The sequence below is a fragment of the Lygodium microphyllum genome, chromosome 11, assembly GCF_053477565.2.
Source record: "Lygodium microphyllum isolate KBCC chromosome 11, Lygodium_microphyllum_v1.1.10, whole genome shotgun sequence".
NCBI classification, from domain to species: domain Eukaryota; kingdom Viridiplantae; phylum Streptophyta; class Polypodiopsida; order Schizaeales; family Lygodiaceae; genus Lygodium; species Lygodium microphyllum.
The window spans coordinates 154,195,259-154,216,315 of NC_141145.1; the positions used below are offsets into that span (position 1 = coordinate 154,195,259).

The following is a 21,057-nucleotide window of genomic DNA, read 5'->3' on the forward strand; positions in this document are numbered from 1 at the left end:
AAAACTCTTCAACTCACTCTTAAGATGAATATCTTTGGACTATGGAACCCATTGGGACCATACTCAATGTTGGTAAAGATTGAGATCTCAGCGTTCAGGCCACAAGCAATGTAAGGAGTTGTCATCCCGATCCTCTGGATCTGTGACACATCAAGCACTCCAAATATGGGTGTCACCCCAAGAACTTCAATGATACCTCTACTTTTGCAACCCAAAATCAGGTCTAAGTGTGACGACTTAGTCCATTCCCCCCCCAAGCACTTCAACTCCAAACGAGGCTAAGAAGAGCCAAAGAGGTGCCATGCACCAAAACCGCACCTTCCATGTGAGAAGGCAAGCTAAACTAGCCAATTTGCCTTAGTTCAAGGCAAGCAAGAAAGATTTGGTAAATAGGCTAAGGAAAACAACCCAAGTTCTTGACTTGGAGATGAGGGCAAAGTGTCCTGGAAAATGAATCAAGAGACCCAAGTCCCCAAGGCCCAAGGTGATGGCGAGAAAAAAAGGGAAGAACACGCAAGGAGCAACTCAATGGATTGCTTCCCTTAAGGCATGGCACAACATGGCAACAATCGTGTCACCACACCTTGACCCTAACCGTGCGACAACTTGGGATCGCGCTTGTAAAGCTTGGCATGTAAAACCATAAGCGCCAAGTTACATAAAGTTAGGACTATGAAGCCTCCACTCCTCAAATGTAATTGAGTCGAGAGGGGATTGGAATGAAAAAGAATTAAAAGAACTAAGTCTAGATGGGTATACCCTAGCTAGCTTGATAGAAAAAGCTATGTTAAGACCCCCAAGTCGTAGTGTGGCAAAGAGATTGCAATGAAAAAGAATAAAAAGAACTAAGTCTAGATAGGTATACCCTAGCTAGCTTGATAGAAAAAGTAGTGTTAAGACCCCCAAGTTGTAATGAGTTAGAGACTGACCAGCTTGTGTTAAGCCCTAAACTAGCAAGACATTGACTAGCTTGATAGAATGAGTTGTGTTAAGACTCGAGAACGAGTTAAAAAAACCACCCTTAGATTGTTGAGGATAGCAATCCACAAAAGGAAAAAGCTAATTTCAGGATATCCTAATTCAAATAATGCTGTAGCAACAACAACAACAACAAACAACTAATTTCACGATCTCCTCATTCCAATAATGCTATAACAACAACAACAAAAAATAACTAATAGTAGAGTAATCGCATTTTTATAATAAGTACTCCCAGGTGCGCGTTTGGGTGTGCATCGTTGGCTGTACATCCTGATCGGCTTCTCTTGTCTATCTGTGTCCTGCTGCTGCTGGTATCGTCGGGGCAGCCATGCCGTCGTTCTCATCGTCCATCGCTTCTCAGATCGGCTTTTTGATAAGCAGCTTGACGAAAGCCAACTACAAGTCAGTCGTCTACGAGCTTAGCCTGGTAATAAAGCTCTTTCGTCACAGAGAGAGTAACACATCCTTCCTCGTCTTGTGCGCGTTTCTCGGGCATTGATTAACCTTCGCTCAGAGAAATTGTATTGTCAGAGAAGAAATTGTATTGTCAGAGAAATTGTATCCGTCATCATTGTTTTGAGGCTGTTGAATGTCAGAAACTGTGACAAGAAACAACCCTTACAACGCAGAAAAATTTCCACTCGTAGCATCAGCGAAGAAGGAACATCGTCATTCATACATATTATTGTGCTTATCGCATCAAATATCTTATAATGCATTGTCTGTTACACAGCATGATACCAATTCATGCCAAAAATAGTTCCAAGTTCCGTTAAGGTTCAGTGAAATAAAACCTCGAGATGCACCTGACTGGCTTGTATTGCCAGCCAACTATTTGATCTAATCTTACTAGATTGTTGTCTGAAAAATTTTCAGCTGTCTGAGTATGGGCCTGAAAGCAGTCTACTTCTGCTCCGGAGCTGTCTGGAGCAAGTAAATCTGCGCGAAGTGGAAGGTCAGAATACACCATTGAAGTTGGACCTGCTGGGCATTGTGATAAGACATTTACTTCACCAGCCAAATTTCAGTACCATCTTTTGTCAGTCAGTGAGATTTTTCCCTTTTAACGACGGTCTGTTGGAGGATTTGTCACAAGCATTGAAGCTTCCTCTGCTAGAACAAATTGGGCTAGCTTTAGCTCTTGCAGATGCAGAGGAACCAAACTGGCAACAAGAAGGTAAGGGCTACCTAATCATTGCTCCAAAATTGTTTCACTTCAAAAGGTGGTACCAAAGAAGTTAAATGCTCTGCACTGTCTTTCTTGTGTAAAACAGGAATTATGTTCTGTCAGAGAAAGATAACTGAACTTTATCAGAACCCTGACCTTGTTGCATTTGAGGAAATTATAGACCAGATTTTGTTGTTCCTCTATGAAAGCGAGGGTTTGTCCAAACATATACCTGCCTTTGTGAAGGCTCTGCCTATGTTGCAGCCAGCTGCTCAGGCATCACTATTATTGATGCCGCTTTTACAAGACAAGGCTGACGAAGTTGACTGCTTAAGGTAAGTTTGCTGAGGGTATGTAGAATGCGGTTGGTTTTGAAGTTTGGCCTTGACATCCTTATAATTTGAATGTGTTCCCCCCAGACCGTTTGATACAACTTCAAAGTCTTCATTACTGGTTTCTCAAGATGTCATGGAGCTGCTGGACAATGCTATTGAACCTGCAGATATAATGGAAGAGCTTGGCTATAGCTGTACAATGGGGACAACTCAATGCAAAGAAATACTCTCACTGTTTCCAGTATTGCATGAAAGTAATATAGCTCGCATTATTGGGATGGTTGCTCGTTCACATACAGGCTTGGAGGATTCACATGGAACTTTTGGGACTTTTTGTAGTGCATTCAGTGGGAATACCTCTCCAGATGGTTTATGGTCTGGAGGTTGGAATGTTGCCATCTTAGTAGATTCTATAAAGGATGTTGTATGTATACTTTCAACAGACACTCCCTTTGTGCCTTCGTAATGAGTTCTTTTTGCATGCTCACATGTACTTAGACGGTTTATCCCTGTTGCAAAATCCTTGTCTTTGCAGTCTGGCCTTCAAATCCATTTTGCTAACAGCTAGTTCCATCATTCTGGATGCCTGGGCAGCTTTTAATTCTTTTGTTGCTTGCTAAAGTATATGTCTTGTTGCTAAAATTGTTATATTGTGGGGTTATGTAGTGTTGAGGAAAATTTATCCCTGACTGTTTGTGATGCTTAATAGTTTCAGACCCATGAAGAATTAGTGTTTGGTTCATGCCAGGTTCCTGAAATGAAGATGTTTGTGCTGTTGCAGGCACCTCAAACCGATTGGAGGCTTGTGGTGGAGTACTTGGATTACGATGGTTTTTATTTACCTGATCAGAAAGCTTTTAACTTGTTGATGGAAATATTTGAAATGGCTTGCAAGGTAGTGATTCCTCATGATTTACTCTTTTCCTTCCTGCAAACTTTGGTGTGGAGTGTGGATTAGCTTGCTTGAGAGGTGTAAGAAACTTAGTGTTTTCTTTCAAATTTGGAGGGTATGACTCACATGTCAGAGCATGCATGCTGATGGTGGTGGTTCTTGCTTCATCAATTGAAGTATCTATTTCTAATTAGAAATTGGAGTTCTGCATATAGAAGGTCTAATCCAGTAATCATTATGGGAATGAGCAATGCGCCTGTCATTTGTTATGCATCTGTAGTAAGCGAGTCTGGAATTCCAAAGCATAATGCTGTACGGTTTGCAGGACCCATTTCCCATAGAAAAGCTCTGTGGATCTGTCTGGAAAAATGCTGAAGGACAGATTTCATTTTTAAGATTTGCAGTGTTGGCATCAACTGAAGTGTTGTCATTTGCCAGAGTGTTGCCCACCCAGGTACATGTTAATAAGGTGAATCAGAAAGGATCTATCTGGCTGTATGTTATTGCTGTTTTCTGATAATTGATGAATTTTTTACAGTCAATGGAAATAGGAGGGGATATGCTTGGGAGTGGGACATATAATGCATGGTTATCGATCCCGTTGCTAAAAGTACTTTGTCAACTTGCTGAAATGGGACATGCCAGTGCTGTCCGCTCAATGCTTGAGCATCCCCTGAAGCAATGCCCACAGATCTTGCTGTTAGGTTGTGCCCAAGTCAAGGTTAGCTTTTCATGATGTAGTGTCCATATGTTATCGTTGTGTCTACACTGGTTTTCATTTTGGGAATGGAATGCTTAGTTACTTCACAATTTACATTACTACAGACACCGTGGAATTTGATTCAAAACGAGATCTTCGCTTCAGTATTTCCCATGTGCCTTGGAGGGGGTTCAAGTAGTTTTGCTGTCTTACACCGGCTATGGGCCTTAAACCCTTTGCTAGTTGTGAAGGGTTTCTTGGAAATTTACTCAAAGGACTCTAGCAGTATCACAAAAATACTAGATGCTTGCCAAGAGCTACAGGTTAGAAGCAATTCAAGTTCGTGATGTAAATCTATGTGTGCTGTGTATAAATTGTCACATCCGAGCAAAATTCACTGGTCTTACAGGTTTTGCCTCAAGTTTTAGAATCGGCCCCTTTTCTTTTCTCTATTGATCTTGCGGTGTCTGCCTCTCGTAGAGGCTATTTGAATCTTGAAAAATGGCTTCTAGAAAATCTTAACAACCATCGAGATGCTTTTTTCCAGGCAAGTAGAATTAAAGCTGATGCATATCAGTAACATCTTTTCCCCACTTTACTTCCATTGGCATGCTAATTTGTTGTTTGTTTTATCATCAGGTGTGTCTTAAGTATTTTAAGGAGAAGACACAAGCAGATGCTAATAGTGATGGTTTTGGAGTTGCTGGGCATCGCCCTGTCTTTGCAGGTCTTCCACTAGAGATCACAGCAACCATTTTTAAGGTAAGCAGTGCCTCCTTGATGTATCATTTTTCTTGCAAGATATTTTATTTTTTTGGCTGTTTTGGCTTAACTTCAGCAACTCTGCACTTTGGCTGCAGGTTCTTCAAGCTACTTCAAATATGCTGGTGTCTAGAGATGTTTTGGAGGAAATGAAGCACATACACTCACCTACTGTTTATTCGAACTCCCGCCTCCTAAATGTGGGAGCTTCTGAGCAGCCTAACTCTGAAAGTTTCTCTAGTGACATAGAGGAAGAGGCTAATTCATACTTCAGGCAGATTTATGCTGGACAATTACCAATAGAAAATGTTGTGAAGATGTTGGAGCAATTCAAAGAATCCCATTCAAAAAGGTAACTGTTTGTGGCTTGTTTTACTTGATCTGCCTGGGATTTTAATATTACTGAAATATCCTCCTCCTTGTAGGGATCAAGATATCTTTGCATGCATGCTCCAAAGCCTTTTTGATGAATACCGGTTCTTCCCAAAATACCCTGAGAGGGAGTTGAAAATTACTGCAGTTCTTTTTGGTTAGTCATCTGTCCTATCCTTCATTGTGTGGCCTCTCTTTTTATGAAATGAGATGTGATACTTGACTCTTGGTTCTTTCAATGCAAAGGTTCCTTTGATGTCCTGCTATTCATATCAAATACAAGTCATTCAACACTCCTTTAGAGATTGTTAGGTATTTTTTGTTGTACTCTTCAAGATGTTATGACATCCAATGAGCACATGCTTTGATGAAATTGAGTGGAGGATTTTGAAATTGTAGTACAGAGTGGGTGACTATTTTGTTTTTCCTACAAATTTTGACTCTTTCTATGTATGCAATATTGTAGAGATGAGCAATGGCTCGAAAGGCATCGTTTAGTTTATGTGTTTAGGTTCCCTCCCACTTTCTATATTTCTTTTAAGGAGCAGGGATCCTCTATTTCATTGCTCCTCCTCTCCTATAGGGTTGAAGAGATTCAAGCTGTAGGGTATTTAGAAGTCTGTGGTATAAGTGTGAACATGACAAGCTTCTTGAATTTTGCATGTCATGTCTCATCAGCTACTAGTTTTTCTTTGGTTAGCAAACAAGCTAGAGTTGCACTCAAAGCTTTCTTAAGCTCGCAATTGAGCTTTAATATTTTCAAACTAGGATGCTAAGTAGGTTAGAAAGAAGAGGGCACGTGTGGCTCTTATTTATGGGAGGAGTTTAGAAATTTCACATCTTTGAAAGGATGGTTTGTTGAAAATATTCTCTTTAGAAAGGAAGGTTCACTTTTGAAAAGCAATGATTTTGTAGAGTTTTTTTTTTTTTTGTGTGAGAGCTTAAAATATCATCAGGTGCCCCATGTCCTCACTAAGAATATGAAGAATTTGAACATCCATGATTATAAAGCAATATTCTCCTTTTGAATCATGGCCCTCACAAAAGAGCAAAGAGCCAATACTCTAATGGCAAAGTAGGGGTCACTCCGACAAATATACTATACCTTTGAATACACTCATTCAATAACATACAAGATTGAAAAGTAAATGTTTGGATAATAGAGACTTTGAAGCAAGGCACTGAAAGCGGAAAGGATCTAGCCTCATACAAGAAAGGTGGGAAGGGTCCACTCTCTTGCAAGAAAAAGACAAGTATCATTTGTGTTCTCATATATTCAGTTAACTATTCCTTTGAGAGGACTAGTGATGGTGAATGTGACTTTGTAGGTTGGTGGGAGCTTGTAGTTCCAAATCAACTTTTAGTCCTTGCAGTCCCAAAGGACCTTAGTTTGTTGAATAAGAGGAGAGATTGGTGAGGTCTTGATGATACTTAGCAACAAAATGGCCTCTTGTGGGGTAGTTGTAGGCGGTCACCCCTCTCATCAAAGCACAAAATTTCTCGTGAATTTTTGCAGGGTTTTTGAAGGACATTCAGACGTGATTGGTATAAGTGGCATGAGTAGGGGAATTGTTTATCTGATAGCAATTGTGAGAATTGCCAAACTACAAAATCAGGCCAGGGCAGAGGGGCGGGGGGAAAGGGAAGGAGGGAGGGTTCTTCAAATGAAGAGTCTTTGTTTGAAGAATGCTGGTGGGTGGACTCCCTCTTGTTGCTACTCTTTCAAGATGCAGCATTGCCAATGGTTCTTTCTTCTTTTGTACAAACAACCGAGGGGACCTGTTAACATTGATTTCTCTATTGCCCAGTGGCAAGACATATATGGCCTCTTTTGTCTTAGTTTTGGTGTTATGTTCTTGGGGCATCTATGCATCCATAAGATTGGGTCTTTGGCAAACCCAAACTGACAGACTATGTGTAGGCACATTGTCAGAGTGCAGCGATGCGGAAGCGTGGGACCAAGACTGAGAGAGAGAGAACGCAGAGAGAAGAGAGAGAAAGAGACAGTGGAAGATGATCTGTTGTATAAAGTGTGCTGTATACAAAGATATGCAGATATGTACACGGGCGCAGTGCGCGGGACTGCGTGTCTCCACCTCGACGATGCAATCTGCTGTTCATCTCGAAGTCCACTGCAGTCTGCACGATCTCTAGCCCGAAATCTGCAAATAGAGATGTAATCTGCACGAATCTCCAGCCTGACACTTGCGATCAGAAGTGAGAGAGACTGTGCTGGACATCGGCTATAGATAGCCAGGAAATATGCGCCTAGAATAGACAAGTCGGCTGCATTAAATGCAGCCGACTGGTGCAGTACAGTCGGACTGCCACGTGGCAGTCCGACTGGTACGGCGAGGATCTGACAGACATCGCTAACACCCCCTCTCAGAGCCTGGACAGGGCAGAAGCCTGAGGGATCTGGCATGTCTTTGAAGTAGAGCCTGGGGAAGCGCCTTCGTAAACAAATCTGCAAGATTGTCCTCCGTCTTGCAGTATTCCACAGTGATGGTCTCATCCAGAAACTTCTCTCTGATGAAGTGGTACTGGATCTCTATGTGCTTCGTCTGGGCATGGAAAACAGGATTCCGCGCCAAGGCAATGCAACTCTCATTGTCGCATTGCAGCAAAGTAGGACGAGTTTGGGGGCAGCCAAGCTCCTCCAGCAATCTCCGAAGCCACACAGCCTCACATGTGGTGGAAGACGCGGCCCGATACTCTGCCTCAGTAAACGAAAGGGCTACCGTGGGCTGCTTCTTGCTACTCCATGAGATAACACCTGCATCCAAGGTAAAACAATAACCTGTAGTAGACCGCCTGTGGTCCACATCACCAGCCCAATCCGAGTCGCTCCAACCTGCAAGTACAAGATCTGAACCACTTGTGCCTGCTGGATAATGAATCCCTAAGTTAGATGTCCCCCTCAAATACCGAAGTATCCTCTGGGCAGCTTGCCAATGCACCTTCTGAGGTTCACTCGTGAACCCTGCCAAGAGACCAACAGCAAAACAAAGATCAACACGAGTGTTGAGGAGCCAAATCAATGATCCAATCAACTGACGATAGCAGGAAGCATCCGCCAAGGGAGAATCGGAATGTGAAGTGGCCTTCCAGTTCGGATCCATAGGAGTAGAAATGGTCCAACAATCCTCCATCGCAAAAGAAACCAAGAGCTCCTGTACATATCTCTGCTGAGAGATGAAAATCCCCCTCTGAGACTGATAAATCTCGTGGCCAAGAAGAAGTGGAGTAGACCCAAGTCCGTCATCTCGAACGCCTGATGTAAAGATGTCTTCGTCTCTTTGACCTTCTGTGCATGATCACCTGTGACAATCAAATCATCTACATACAACACAAAAAGCACACAACCAGCCTCGGAAGTGTGTACATAAAGCTGCGGATCGGCCTTGGAACGCCAATATCCCAACTGTGACTGAAGGAACGAATCAATCTTCTCATTCCATGCATGCGGAGCTTGCTTGAGGGCATACAAGGCCGTCTTTAACTTGTAGACTTGCCCATCTGAAGATCCAAAGCCAGGAGGCTGCTCGACATAGATCTCCTCCTTCAAATCACCATTAAGGAAGGTCGACTTCACATCCAACTGGTAGACAAGCCATCTCCTATGGCCAGCCAAGGCAAGAACAGCTCGAATAGTTGCCATACGAGCAGTGGGGGCAAAAGTATCATGACAATCAATCCTTGGGTGTTGTGCAAAACCTTTAGCAACAAGGCGAGCCTTGTGCTTGTCCAAAGAACCATCGCTAAGGTACTTGGTCTTGAAGACCCATTTGACGCCAATCACCTTCTTATTCGGGGGGTGAGGCACGAGATACCAAGTGCCATTCCTCTCAATAGCCTCCAACTCGGCTTCCATAGCTTTCTTCCATGGTGCGGATTGTAAAGCCTCCTTCACGGAGGTGGGCTCTCGATCCTGCATAGCACGGGTCATCAAACAATAGTTAGAGCAAACAAGCTTTGTAGAATGCGCCTGGTGCCTACGTGATCGCCGCGGACCATCCTGCGGTCCCCACTCCTCAAGGACCCCCTCGATCCCTGAATCACGGAGTGTGTCACGGGCCCAACGAGGAGGAGGCTGGACCTCTCCTCGTCGCTGTCCATGAAGACTTTGGGATATCCACCGGTGGTAACTCCTCGGGGGTGACCGGTGGAACAATAGACTTTATATCGGAAACAGAATCAGAATCAAAAGGCGCGGGCTCCAAAGGAACTGTCTCGGGAGCCCAACTCTTCCCTGGATCTCCAAGAATGGGATGCTCCTCACCCGCTGCTATGGCCGGAACCTCCACGAACCTCACATCTCGACTGGTGTACACATCCTGCTTGACGGGATCATACAAGCGATAGCCTTGGGACTGAGAGTTGTAGCCAACAAACACCTGTCTTCGGGAAGGTGCTTCAAATTTATCACGATGAGCCTTGGGAATGTGAACATAAGCATCACACCCAAAAACCCTAAAATAAGAAACATCGCGCTTAGTCCCAAAGTAAGCCTCAAAAGGTGTCATCCCATCAACGGCCGAAGTGGGGGATCGGTCAAGGATGTGGACTGCAGTAGCCACAGCCTCGGCCCACAGAAACTGAGGTGTCTGTCGGTGCTCCATTATGGCGCGCGCCATCTCGATCACACTTCGGTTCTTCCGTTCAAGAATGCCATTTTCTTGAGGAGTGTGGGTGTTAGTAAACTCCTGGTGAATACCTTTATCTGCACAAAAACGAGCAAACTCATTAGAAACAAATTCACCACCCTTGTCGGATTGCAAGGTCTTCAAGCGCCGGCCCGATCGGTTCTCCTCAAAGAGAAGCCAATCCTTGAAGCGGGAGAAAGCCTTCGACTTCAACGCCAAGAAATAGGCCCAAGTCATCTTGCTGTAGTCATCTACGATCAACATGAAGTATGAGCTTCCTCTCCAGGACTCGTTCCTCATAGGGCCACAAAGATCCATAGATACAAGCTCCATCGGTGAAGTAGACCGCCGCGAAGCTGTGGTGGGAATTGCATCCCTATGTTGCTTCCCACGAATGCAGGAGACGCATGGCTGCTGGCTCACCACTATGTCCGGCAACCCTCGAACAAGCTGTCCACGTGACGCCCTCCGAAGATAATCATAGTTGAGGTGACCAAACCGAGCATGCCATAGCTCTGACTGTGTCTGAGAGGTAAGAAGAAGAGTAGGGAGGGCGGTAGAAGACGTCAATTTGTAGATGCCGTTCTCCTCATATCCTGATGAGAGAACCTTCCTTGACCCACAATCAAGGACTCGCACTGAATCACTGTCAAATTCCACTAAAAGGCCAAGTGAACAAATCTTATGAATCGAAAGTAGATGATACCCCAAACCTGGCACATGCAAGACCTCTAAGGTATGGGTACCACCACGTCCATCTGGAATAGACTGCATCTCACCCCGTCCTGCAATAGACACCGAAGAGCTTTCTCCAATGAGAATCTGCCCACGCGAAGGTCGCAACTGGACAACACCAACTGATGACGGAGTCATGTGCCGGGAGGCACCACTGTCAACGATCCACTCTCGAGCCTGGGGAGCTGTCATCGCAGCATCAGAAGCCTTCGGTGTAGTCTTCAATGACTGCTAGATGAAGAAACGCGGCTGATGAGGGTGCAGCCACCGCTCCAGAATCCTTCGAGTCCTTCTTGTTGGTGTCCTTCTTGTCTTTGTCGGGGCAATCCTTCTTCCAATGGCCGGTCTTTCCACAAATATGGCATGTGGATTCTTTGTCCTTGTCCTTCTTTGACTTGTTGTCCTTCTTCTTCTTCTTTTGGTCCTTCTCCTTCTTCTGAGAGGCTTGACCTGTCAAGGTTTCCGACTTGGAAGCATGCTGTCCCTTCAGTTGTTCCTCTTGGTCCAGGACCATAGGAACCAACTCTTTCCACCGAAGAGTAGACTCTCGCCCCGAAGCGATAAGGGCGGAGTAAAAAGCACCGAATCGTGGCGGCAACTGGGACAAGAGTGTGATCGCCATGTCTTCGAAGGAAATCGGCTTCCCCGCATTCTGAACCTGCATCTGAAGCTGTCTAAGCTTGTTGATGTGCTCCCGCAACGAAGAAGACTTGTTCACGGACAAGGTCCGCATCTGCACCTCCAAAGAAACCCGCTTCATAAGGGTCATCCGGTTATACATCTGGTCAAGCTCCAGCCATATCTCCCGAGCCACCGTCAAGTGCTCGATGTGAGCTATCACGGCTGTAGTACAAGACAGAAAAAGAAAAGAACGAATCCGGGCATTCAGTTTGTCCCAATGAGACTGTGCCTTGGCCAACTCCGCACGAGCATCGGAAGAGAGTTTGGACTCATCTCTTATCGAGGGCCGGTCGATCTCCTCTTGTACAAGCTCCGCCAAATCGTAGGACTCAAGGATGGCCAACATCATCACGCGCCAGATGCGGTAATTGTCGCCATCGAGCTTTTGATCTGCGGGAAGAGCTGGTAAGACAGGCACCTTCCGGTCCATGATCGTCTGGAACTCCAAGTCAATCTCTATAGACATCTTCACCTATAATGCCTTTACAAACGCAAAAAGCAGCCCCCTCTGACTGTGAAAACGCAGCCTGCTAGGGCTCTTTCTTCCGCGTCCCGAACCTTCTTCACCCGCTGGAGGCGATGAAAAAGCAAAACCTGCACTTGAAAGCTGAAAACTCAGCCTTCTTCCTCTTCAGACAGCAGCAAACAGCAGCAAATTCACCAACTGGACTCCTTTCCCGCGCGCCCACGCTCGCTTCAACCTTGTTCCGATGCGCAGCCCTCCCGCTCGCCCTCGAACGCTGGAAACGCAGCCTTGTGTCGCGATGGAATCTCCTCTTCAGGTTGGTTCTTCACTCAGTCAGCCCTTCTTCACTACTCTGATACCATGTCAGAGTGTAGCGATGCGGAAGCGTGGGACCAAGACTGAGAGGGAGAGAGAACACAGAGAGAAGAGAGAGAAAGAGACAGTGGAAGATGAAGATCTGCTGTATAAAGTGTGCTGTATACAAAGATATGCAGATATGTACACGGGCGCAGTGCGCGGGACTGCGTGTCTCCACCTCGACGATGCAACCTGCTGTTCACCTCGAAGTCTGCTGCAGTCTGCACGATCTCTAGCCTGAAATCTGCAAACAGAGATGTAATCTGCACGAATCTCCAGCCTGACACCTGCAATCAGAAGTGAGAGAGACTGTGCTGGACATCGGCTATAAATAGCCAGGAAATATGCGCCCAGAATAGACAGGTCGGCTGCATTAAATGCTGACTGGTGCAGTACAGTCGGACTGCCACATGGCAGTCCGACCAGTCCGACTGGTACGGCCAGGATCTGACAGACATTGCTAACACACATGTGATGATTGTTTTCACTTTTTGCACTTTTGGGGCTGCTAGCATAATTGGACTATTTGGAATGCATTCATTTTTGATTCCCATTTTGTAGTGCACAATCATAATGGCTGCTTCAGAGCTCTCTTTTATTGACAATGTAGCATCATACAGAATGAAAGCCTCATTTCTAGGGACGATTTTCTTCTTGCATGTTGCAGTCTCTTCAATCTCTTTGTTGTACATATTATTCTTTTGTGACTCTTGTATTTAAACAGTAATTAATACAATTAGAGAGAGGTATTGGGGTTAAGGAGAGAGAAGGAATGATTGTTGGATTGTGTCTTCCAAGCATATCTTTCTAAAAACGAAGGCAGGCTATGCAACTTCCAAGTACTGTTTCCATTTTTGTGATAGTACCCAAGAGAGAATGTGACATTGCAAAGGAGCTAGTATAAGACCAAGTTGCTGAGCTTAAAAATATGACCGAGCAACCCACTTTAAGTGAGGCCATCTAGGCTCTTCTTGATGTAGAGATACAAGTATCTTCAATTGTCTTTCTTGTAGTAAATGAGGTTAGGAGTATTTCTCAGTTTTGATGTTTAAAAGAGTAGATGTTTAGAAAAGCTTAAGCCTTAGACCTAACCTTCGGAAATTTTGTAAAATCTTGTAAATGTTAGACAGCCAATAGAATAATCTCTTTGATGAGGGAAACATATGTAGAAACCTTAGAAAAATTAGAAAAACCATAAAATCTAGATAAGCACTTATGGAAATAGGGCTTAGTTAGGCAAAGTTAGACATAATATTCCAGTGAGAAAGTTAGAGAAGGTAGAAATCAGAACTATCCTGTTCATGAAGTAGCATACAACCAATGGATGTCTAAGAAGAGTTCAATTGTATTACAAAGACAAATTGTTTTAAAAAGATTACTTCATATGATATGAGAGTGGACACCTTTTGGTGTTGTGCATGTATGTAGTTGAATATTAAATGGGAAACTAAGAATGAACATAAGCTTGTTGAATGAGTGGGTGATGATGACCTCAAATTATTGCAAAGCATGGTGAATGATGGAATGGACGATGCCAGACCATTGCCAAGAAATCTTGTGTAAATCCATCTTTGGAGTGTTGAAGCCTGGTAGTGTATGATGGGTTTAATGGAGCCCTGAGATTATGGTTGGATGATGCAGGCCTAGTGAAAGATGAGGTTAATGGAGTCCTTGGATTGTGGTTAAAAGGTTGGAGTTAAAACTAATGGAGTCAACCTAATGCCATGTTGTGCTTATGCAGCTGAAACAAAGAATTAGGCAAGGTAATGGTGTCCTTGGACTGTGGTTAAAAGATTGGACTTAAAACTAATGGAGTCAACCTAATGCCATGTGCTCGTGCAGTTGAATCAAAGAGTTAGGCAAGGTAAATCAAGGTGGAGCTCAATCAAGTGCTTGTTATGAAGAAAGGGAACCCTGCAAAAGGAGTCGTATTTTGCAATGAACAATTAATGTGTTGTGACTACAAAATTGTGCAACAAACCTTGTGTTCAGGATGTTAGAGATTTGGTCACCTCCATAATAGGCACATGCTTAGGCAGGTCAGTTTTGGGCAGTTTAGGCAGCATTATTTTGTACAACGGGCAGTTTGGGCAGGTCGCACAGGCAGTTGGGTAGTGATTTGGGCAGTCCGGGCAGGACAAATGGTTGATTTATTATTCTTTTATTGCTATTTATAGCAGCCTGCTCACCAGTCATTATCACTTTTGTGCTTCTGTAGGGTGAGAGAGATCTTCGTTTATATATACTTACACGACCTTTTGTACATACTGCTTTCTGTATTCAACATTCATTCTTTGCAGTCTTCAATGTTTTATTCTCTCTCTGCCCCCTCGAAACCAACCTTCCTTCCGTGGATGGGTAGTAAATCCTTGATTACAACTTAATTACAGCAGCAAACAATAAATAATCTTCGTTTATATATACTTACACAACCTTTTGTACATACTGCCTTCTGTATTCAACATTCATTCTTACTTACACAACCTTTTGTACATACTGCCTTCTGTATTCAACATTCATTCTTTGCAGTCTTCAATGTTTTATTCTCTCTCTCTCCCCCCCAGAAACCAGCCTTCCTTTCATGGATGGGTGGTAAATCCCTAATTACAACTTAATTACAGCAGCAAACAATAAATACAAATTTACCTACTAATCTTGGACAATGCACACACTTGATTGGCCCCAAAATCGGCGCCTCTTTCGGTATTTCTTTAGCTTTATTGAAGAAGAAGTTAATTTACAATGGGATTCTCTTGATCCCCTTTGCAATCCAAACTCCCCTTGCTATCCCAAGTGACTAGCAAGTCTTCAATCTGATTTGCCCCTTAATTCGGGCATTTAATTGGCCTTCACCCACTTCATAGACGATGGAAATGCCCCAAATTCAATGGCTGGCTAGTCCTCCACCCGAATTTAGCTGAAATTCACCTTCAGCCCTGAAAAATCCAAGTCTTGGAGCTTTCAATTTTTGGCACGCTTCTCAAGGTTGTTGCTAAACCCTAATTTCTGCTGTAAATTAGGGTTTACAGTAGAGAAATTTAAATTTCTCAGCTTCTAAGGGTCCAAATGTTGAGATCTTTGAAGCAAGATGTGAAATGACTGGGAGATGAGAGAGAAAGTTGTAGAGAGAGAAAATTCAAAGTTTTGTTGCGAAGAATGATTGAAAATCAGTCAAATGCAGCTGCTGCCCTCCCACAACAGCATTAAATGCTGATACCTACAGTTGAGACATCCAAATCAACTATCACCTTGTACTTGGATGCAATCGTCCAGCTGTGGAGGATTCAAATCTGCAATCGCCTCCTCAAAACTCACTCGTGGCTGGTTGCAATGGCTGAAAATAGACTGGCCATGGCTGCTCACAGCTCTCCCACATTTGCTACAGCAAGAATGATCTCGTTTTTCCTCTTCTTTAGCCTTTTACTAGCCTGTATGGGCAAGTTTGTCAAGTGGCAGCCTTTCCGAATGGTTTTTCCCACATTATCTATCATTAAATATTAAATTTTAGCCTTTAATTATTGAAAATTAATCTAACAATTATTTCGGTGCCTAGAAATCTGACTGGCGAATAATTAAATTGGCTAGGTATCTTCCACTCCAGAGTTTCTCTGTGCCATCTTTGACCATTAGATCGGCGTTTGGTACCATTAAATGCGACATCTCTAGTGTCACCAAAACTGACACTTATGGCCAAATGAATGACCTAGGCCAACGATTGACACCAGATACCACCTAGTACTTGTGTAACATAACTTATAACAACTTTTGCCTTTGACATCTCGTGATTTTCTGGAGTCCTGGGCATGTAAATTTACTCTAACTCTAGTTGCACCTCACATGCACAATATTTATTTAATCGAGTGATTAAAAATTAATCCACATGTTAAATGAGGTTTCAAAAATACATGTTCTCATACCTCCCCCCCCCCCCCCCCCCATGTTCACTCTTTTCTTTTAGTCCAATCACATGCTTTTGTATCATTGTACTTTGACATGGTATCAAAGCAACATATAAGGGGCTCATCAATCACAGACTTGAAGAGGAGTTTTCAATGCGATACCAAGGCTGCGTTTTTAGTGAAGAGTGCGAGTGGGAGGACTATACATCAACACAAGGCTAGAGTGAGCGAAGACGCGTGGGAAATGAGATTTATTTGTTGTTTGAGTACAAGAATAGCTATCAAGGAGAAAGGCTGTGTTTTCAGCCCTTTGCAATAGGTTTGAGTTTTTAATCGCCTTCAACAGTCAAGTGAGTTTGGGATGAGTGAAGGAAGCCCTAGTATACTTCCTTTTTGGAGTGACTGTCTTCCGAAGCTAATATGGAGTTTTAGGCTATTATGAACCGCAAGGTCCTGATGCTACCAGCTCTTCCACAATATCAAAAACTTGAAAGCAACAATCTACCGCATTTGGCTAGTGATGATGTTGGCCATGTTGGAGTCTTATTATTTGGCGGAGCTTGTGACTAAGGCTATGATCAAGGATTGCTCCATACTTCCTTAGGGAAAGTGCAATTGACAAAGGTACAAGTCCATTGGGATAAGTTGATGGACCAAGTATCAAAAGATGATGTACCAGCGAGACAGTAGGGTTTGCGGGGAGGAACACGGAGTGAAGTCGGCAAACATGGAGAAGAGAAGAGAAGAGAGAAAAAACTTTGATGAATGGAATGATGAAGTTCTGAATCATGGAGTGAATGTGATACAAGGGAACAAGGGTGCTGTAGCACAAGGAAGATGATGAAGATAGCCACGAACCACGAATCACGAACCGCAATGTCCTCCTGAAGGGGTGTGAGGGTAGTGGAGAGGCTGGAGAGAAGAGGTGACGGATTGAATGAATCAGCCGTGAGGAATGAATGAGAGAGTGGCCTATAAATAGGCACAGTCAGTCTAGGATGGCGCCTCTTTTTGGGGCTGCAAAACCTAAACACAAACCCTAAATGCAAAACGCAGAAACACAAAAACACAAACTGCGGGTGAAGGGTTTCTCAACATCCCCTCTCAGGCCCAAAAAGGGGAACAAGAGAAGAGTGAGGTGGAGATGCAATGCTACATGCTGAAGAATGCTCATGCAGCAGGTGCCACTTGGACAATGTCCCTCGTGGGAAAATTGTTCACTTGCCCAAGCACCCTAGTATAAAGATGATGAAAACATGCAATGCAGAGGAGGAAGAAGATGTAGAGGATCCCTAAGATCCAAGATTTCCACTTGAAAGGTAACCTGTAGTAAAGAATAGCAGACAGAGTGAACTGGAGAACCCGAAACTCAACCTCGGGAAAGAAGCCACTAGCTCTGTGCATCCATGTTGGAAGGAATACGAAGGCCTTGTCACCAAGTCGCGGCTGAACCTTCGAAGTCCCGATCTAGGTGGTCCCTGAAGATCCTAGGTATCAGTAGAAGAGACGACCAGTAGAAGATAGCCATCCCAAGAAAGTAGAGGATGGGTGAAGAACTTCATGTGGAGTAGGTTTCCCCGCTGAGGTGGGAGGTGGAGGGGCCCCCGCTAAAGTCGAAGAAAAAGTAGATGCCCCCTTTGACGGCAAAGAAATAACATCCCCCTCTGAATCCCCCTCTAAAGTAGATAGGGAATCCAAAAACTCATGGATCACGGACTTCGAAATGTCTGATGACGAAGAAAGTACTGCCGGTCGTGTCGAAGAAGGTATCTGGGATGCTGAAGAGCTCCCAGAGGTAGCCTCTCGAACCTGAGTAGTCGAGTTTGGGGAAGGGTGGGGCTCAGAATGAGCAAGAGGTGGGTAATAATCGCTGTCTCTCAGTGGAGCGGACTGGGTAGCCGAACAAGAGGAAGGAGTCGAGCAGCCATTGTCTCTCGAAGGAGCAAACTGACAAGGAGAGGGTATCAAACAATCATTGTCTCTCGATGGAGCGGATTGCAGATCCACAGGTCATGGAAGCCACTGTACCCGAAAATAAGTGGGAGAAGACTGCCGTTGCCGTTGCGATGATCTTCAGGAGGTCGTAGCGCCAATCGATCCTCCATGTGCTCGAAAGGACTTAGTGCGCATTGGACGCGTCTTATTGCCTTGATCATAGTACTCTGATAGCCGATGTAGAATGATCTCTATGGCCCAGAAAGGAGAGATGGCACAAGGAGTGCTTGGTGGAAGACGCATATACTTCGGGGGGGTGGGGAGCAAGGGTCGATGTCAATAGTATTCTGTGGGATGACCGTTCGTGCCGTAGTAGGAACACCTAGTAGATTGGCAATCTGTCGGTGGGGACGCCATGGTATCGGTGTGGCAAACTGAAGAAGGAAGAGGTCAGCCACCATGAACCACGGACCGCAATGTCCGCCTCAAGGGGTGTGAGGGCAGTGTAAAGCACGAACCTCAATGTCCGCCTCAAGGGGTGGGAGGGTAGTGGAAGGGCTGGAAGTGAGCTGCTAGTGGGAGGAGGATGTGACTAGTAGTAAGAGACTGCAACCAGTAGAAAAACGCAAGTGAGGAGAGAGAAAGACTAAAAACGTAGGCAGTAGGAGAGAGAAACACTAAAAACGCAGGCTGGACAGCCTGTAGGAGAGAGAAAGACTGAACGTAGGCAAGACAGCCTACAGGAGAGAGAAAGACTAAAAACGCAGGTAGTAGGTGAGAGAAAGACTAAAAACGCAGAAAAAAAGAGCAGCAGCAATCAGTATGCTGAAATCAGCTCCGAATAGTGTGTGATAGGCTGGAAACAGGCGCTAGACTGTTGTAGACAGCAATGGCCAGCTTGGACTGCGATGTCCTCCGTGTCCAAGGTGTGGGCAGCAAGCTGAAATACTTGAAATATGCAAAAACGAGATTGTTTTCTGAATGGAGAGTGATCAGCAAGTCACTTTGCTGTAAACAGCTGCAAACTACGGGTGGAAGGCTGGAAACAAGTGCTAGATTGTAGATGACAGCAAGGGACAACTGAGACTGCGATGCCCTCTGCGAAAGGGGTGTGGGCAGCAAGTTGAAAACATCTGAAACCTGCAACAACGAGATTTTGATTGAACTCGCCATTGGTCTTTGTCGTCACTGGAGTGGAGGATCTTTGCTGCTAAGATGAGCAGATCCAGTTCTGATACTATTATATGATGTGGAATGTAATTTATGGGAAACACTCGAGGGATGACCGTACGGGGTTCTTGGGCGTCCGAACGGGGTCAAGGGAAGCCTAGAAAAGTAAGTGAGTTCGAAAAATAGAATAGCTCACCTCAAGTTGACGGCTGGCAGTCGAGTCACGATAGTTGGGGCCAACAATTTTCTAGGCGTGGCTGGGTGGTGAGACAAAAGTATCTCTCGTGTTGTTTATGAGAGGACGGAGGTTGGACACACAGTCTGAGGGACGTAAAACTGGTATCAGAGTCACGTCCTGTTCGGCCCGACTCTTAACGACCCGCAATTTGTCTAGGTCGTCGCTCGACTTTAGGCGACCGTACTACATTTGGGTAGTCGTCCGTCTTTAGACGACTTGTGACACGTGGCCAGCAACGTTTTAGTTTTCGCCCGTCTCCTCTTTTGGCGATCTTTAAAAAACATAGGGGCCACGTTAATCGTTGCTCCGAATATGGCCCACACTAATCGCCATGATGGCTACGTCCCGCTTTAAGACCAGTTACACTAGCAACTACTCCAGCCACGATCTGGTGACTTGTTTTGTCATTGCCTGACAGGCCTTGTTTTGTGTGCCATGCAACTTGCACATAACCAGTGCAGATTTGAGAAAAACTACATCGATCTTCGCGCTGTCTCTACCATTGAGATATAAAGGCCATCGACATTTGTCCTGCCTTTGTAATCAGGAAAGTACCTCATCTTTGTATGCAAATTTCTTATATTTGCTTTCCAATTCCAGTGTATAGATGGAGAGGAAAGAGAGAGGGGGTAACCGAAGGCTCTAGTTCTGGGGACCACCCTATGGTGGATCCCCATGAAACGGAAATACAAGAAGAACAATGGGAAGAATTTTTTGCTACATGAGAACAATTTGATGATCTAATTGCTCGTGTGCAAGCACAGGGGGTTCAAAATGGAGTTGCTAACTCAAGCACTCACAGAAATAAAATCCCAATTAGCCTTACTACTAGAAAGGGATAAAGGTAAGGTAGAGACCTCAGATATTCCATCTTCATCGAAAGATGTAGATGTAACTATGCGAGACCCTAGGGAACCCCACCAAAAGCTGAGGGATAACCCAGTGTTAAAAGATATGAAACCCCCTTAGTTTCATGGGGAGGAAGAAGACAGAAATAAAGACACTATCTTTAATTTCCTCCAAAAATGGGAAGACTTGCACAAATTAAAGAATACTCCACCACATCTTCATGCGCTGGAGGCTAGTTTAACCTTGGGGCGGAGGCAAATAAAATACCTGAAACTTGGGCTCAATTTGAATCGGTCTTTTTGAGAGAATTCCTTCTTGAAAATGAAATGGAAAGAAATTGGGAAGATTGGGATTTTGTCAGACAAAAGGGAAGACCTTTGTTGACATATTTCGAGGAGTATCGTGAGATAATCCTCAAATTGGAAGGAATAGATGAATTTCAAAAGACAAGAGGATTTATAAGGGGACTAGATAAGGCTTGTAAAAAGGAAGTGAAAAGGAGTTCACCTAAGACGCTTGAAGAGGCAATTAAATTTGCATTAATCAATGAAGACCTTTGCTGATATATTTCGAGGAGTATTGTGAGATAATCCTCAAATTGGAAGGAATAGATGAATTTCAAAAGACAAGAGGATTCATAAGGGGACTAGATAAGGCCTGTAAAAAGGAAGTGAAAAGGAGTTCACCTAAGACGCTTGAAGAGTCTCACCGACACGGAGCCCAAGACTAAGGAATTTGAGCCCTTAAAATTTGTAGGCAAATTTAAAAGGAAAATGCCATTCCTTAAGGATAAGAAACAACCCTTTGAAAAGAAACAATATGTAAGGTCGAAGTTAAGTCAAGTTGACTTTGATAAGGCAAAAAAAGAAAG

At 44.2% G+C, this 21,057-nt stretch overlaps 1 protein-coding gene across 4 annotated transcripts in view; it reads left to right on the forward strand.

The window, feature by feature from the left end:
- The first annotated feature begins 1,195 nt into the window (after positions 1-1,195).
- The window catches only part of LOC148029552 (transcription regulator), a 56,709-nt gene continuing 36,847 nt past the window's right edge, over positions 1,196-21,057 (forward strand). For all 4 annotated transcript variants that reach the window (XM_087688414.1, XM_087688415.1, XM_087688417.1 and 1 more), the window contains exons 1-12: positions 1,196-1,408; positions 1,858-2,158; positions 2,256-2,484; positions 2,569-2,908; positions 3,266-3,379; positions 3,702-3,830; positions 3,915-4,097; positions 4,202-4,399; positions 4,486-4,623; positions 4,716-4,838; positions 4,937-5,190; positions 5,264-5,367. In XM_087688414.1, coding sequence (XP_087544540.1) covers positions 1,310-1,408; positions 1,858-2,158; positions 2,256-2,484; positions 2,569-2,908; positions 3,266-3,379; positions 3,702-3,830; positions 3,915-4,097; positions 4,202-4,399; positions 4,486-4,623; positions 4,716-4,838; positions 4,937-5,190; positions 5,264-5,367 — 2,212 coding nt within the window. In that variant the 5' untranslated portion in view covers positions 1,196-1,309. The remainder of the gene's footprint in view (positions 1,409-1,857; positions 2,159-2,255; positions 2,485-2,568; positions 2,909-3,265; positions 3,380-3,701; positions 3,831-3,914; positions 4,098-4,201; positions 4,400-4,485; positions 4,624-4,715; positions 4,839-4,936; positions 5,191-5,263; positions 5,368-21,057) is intronic.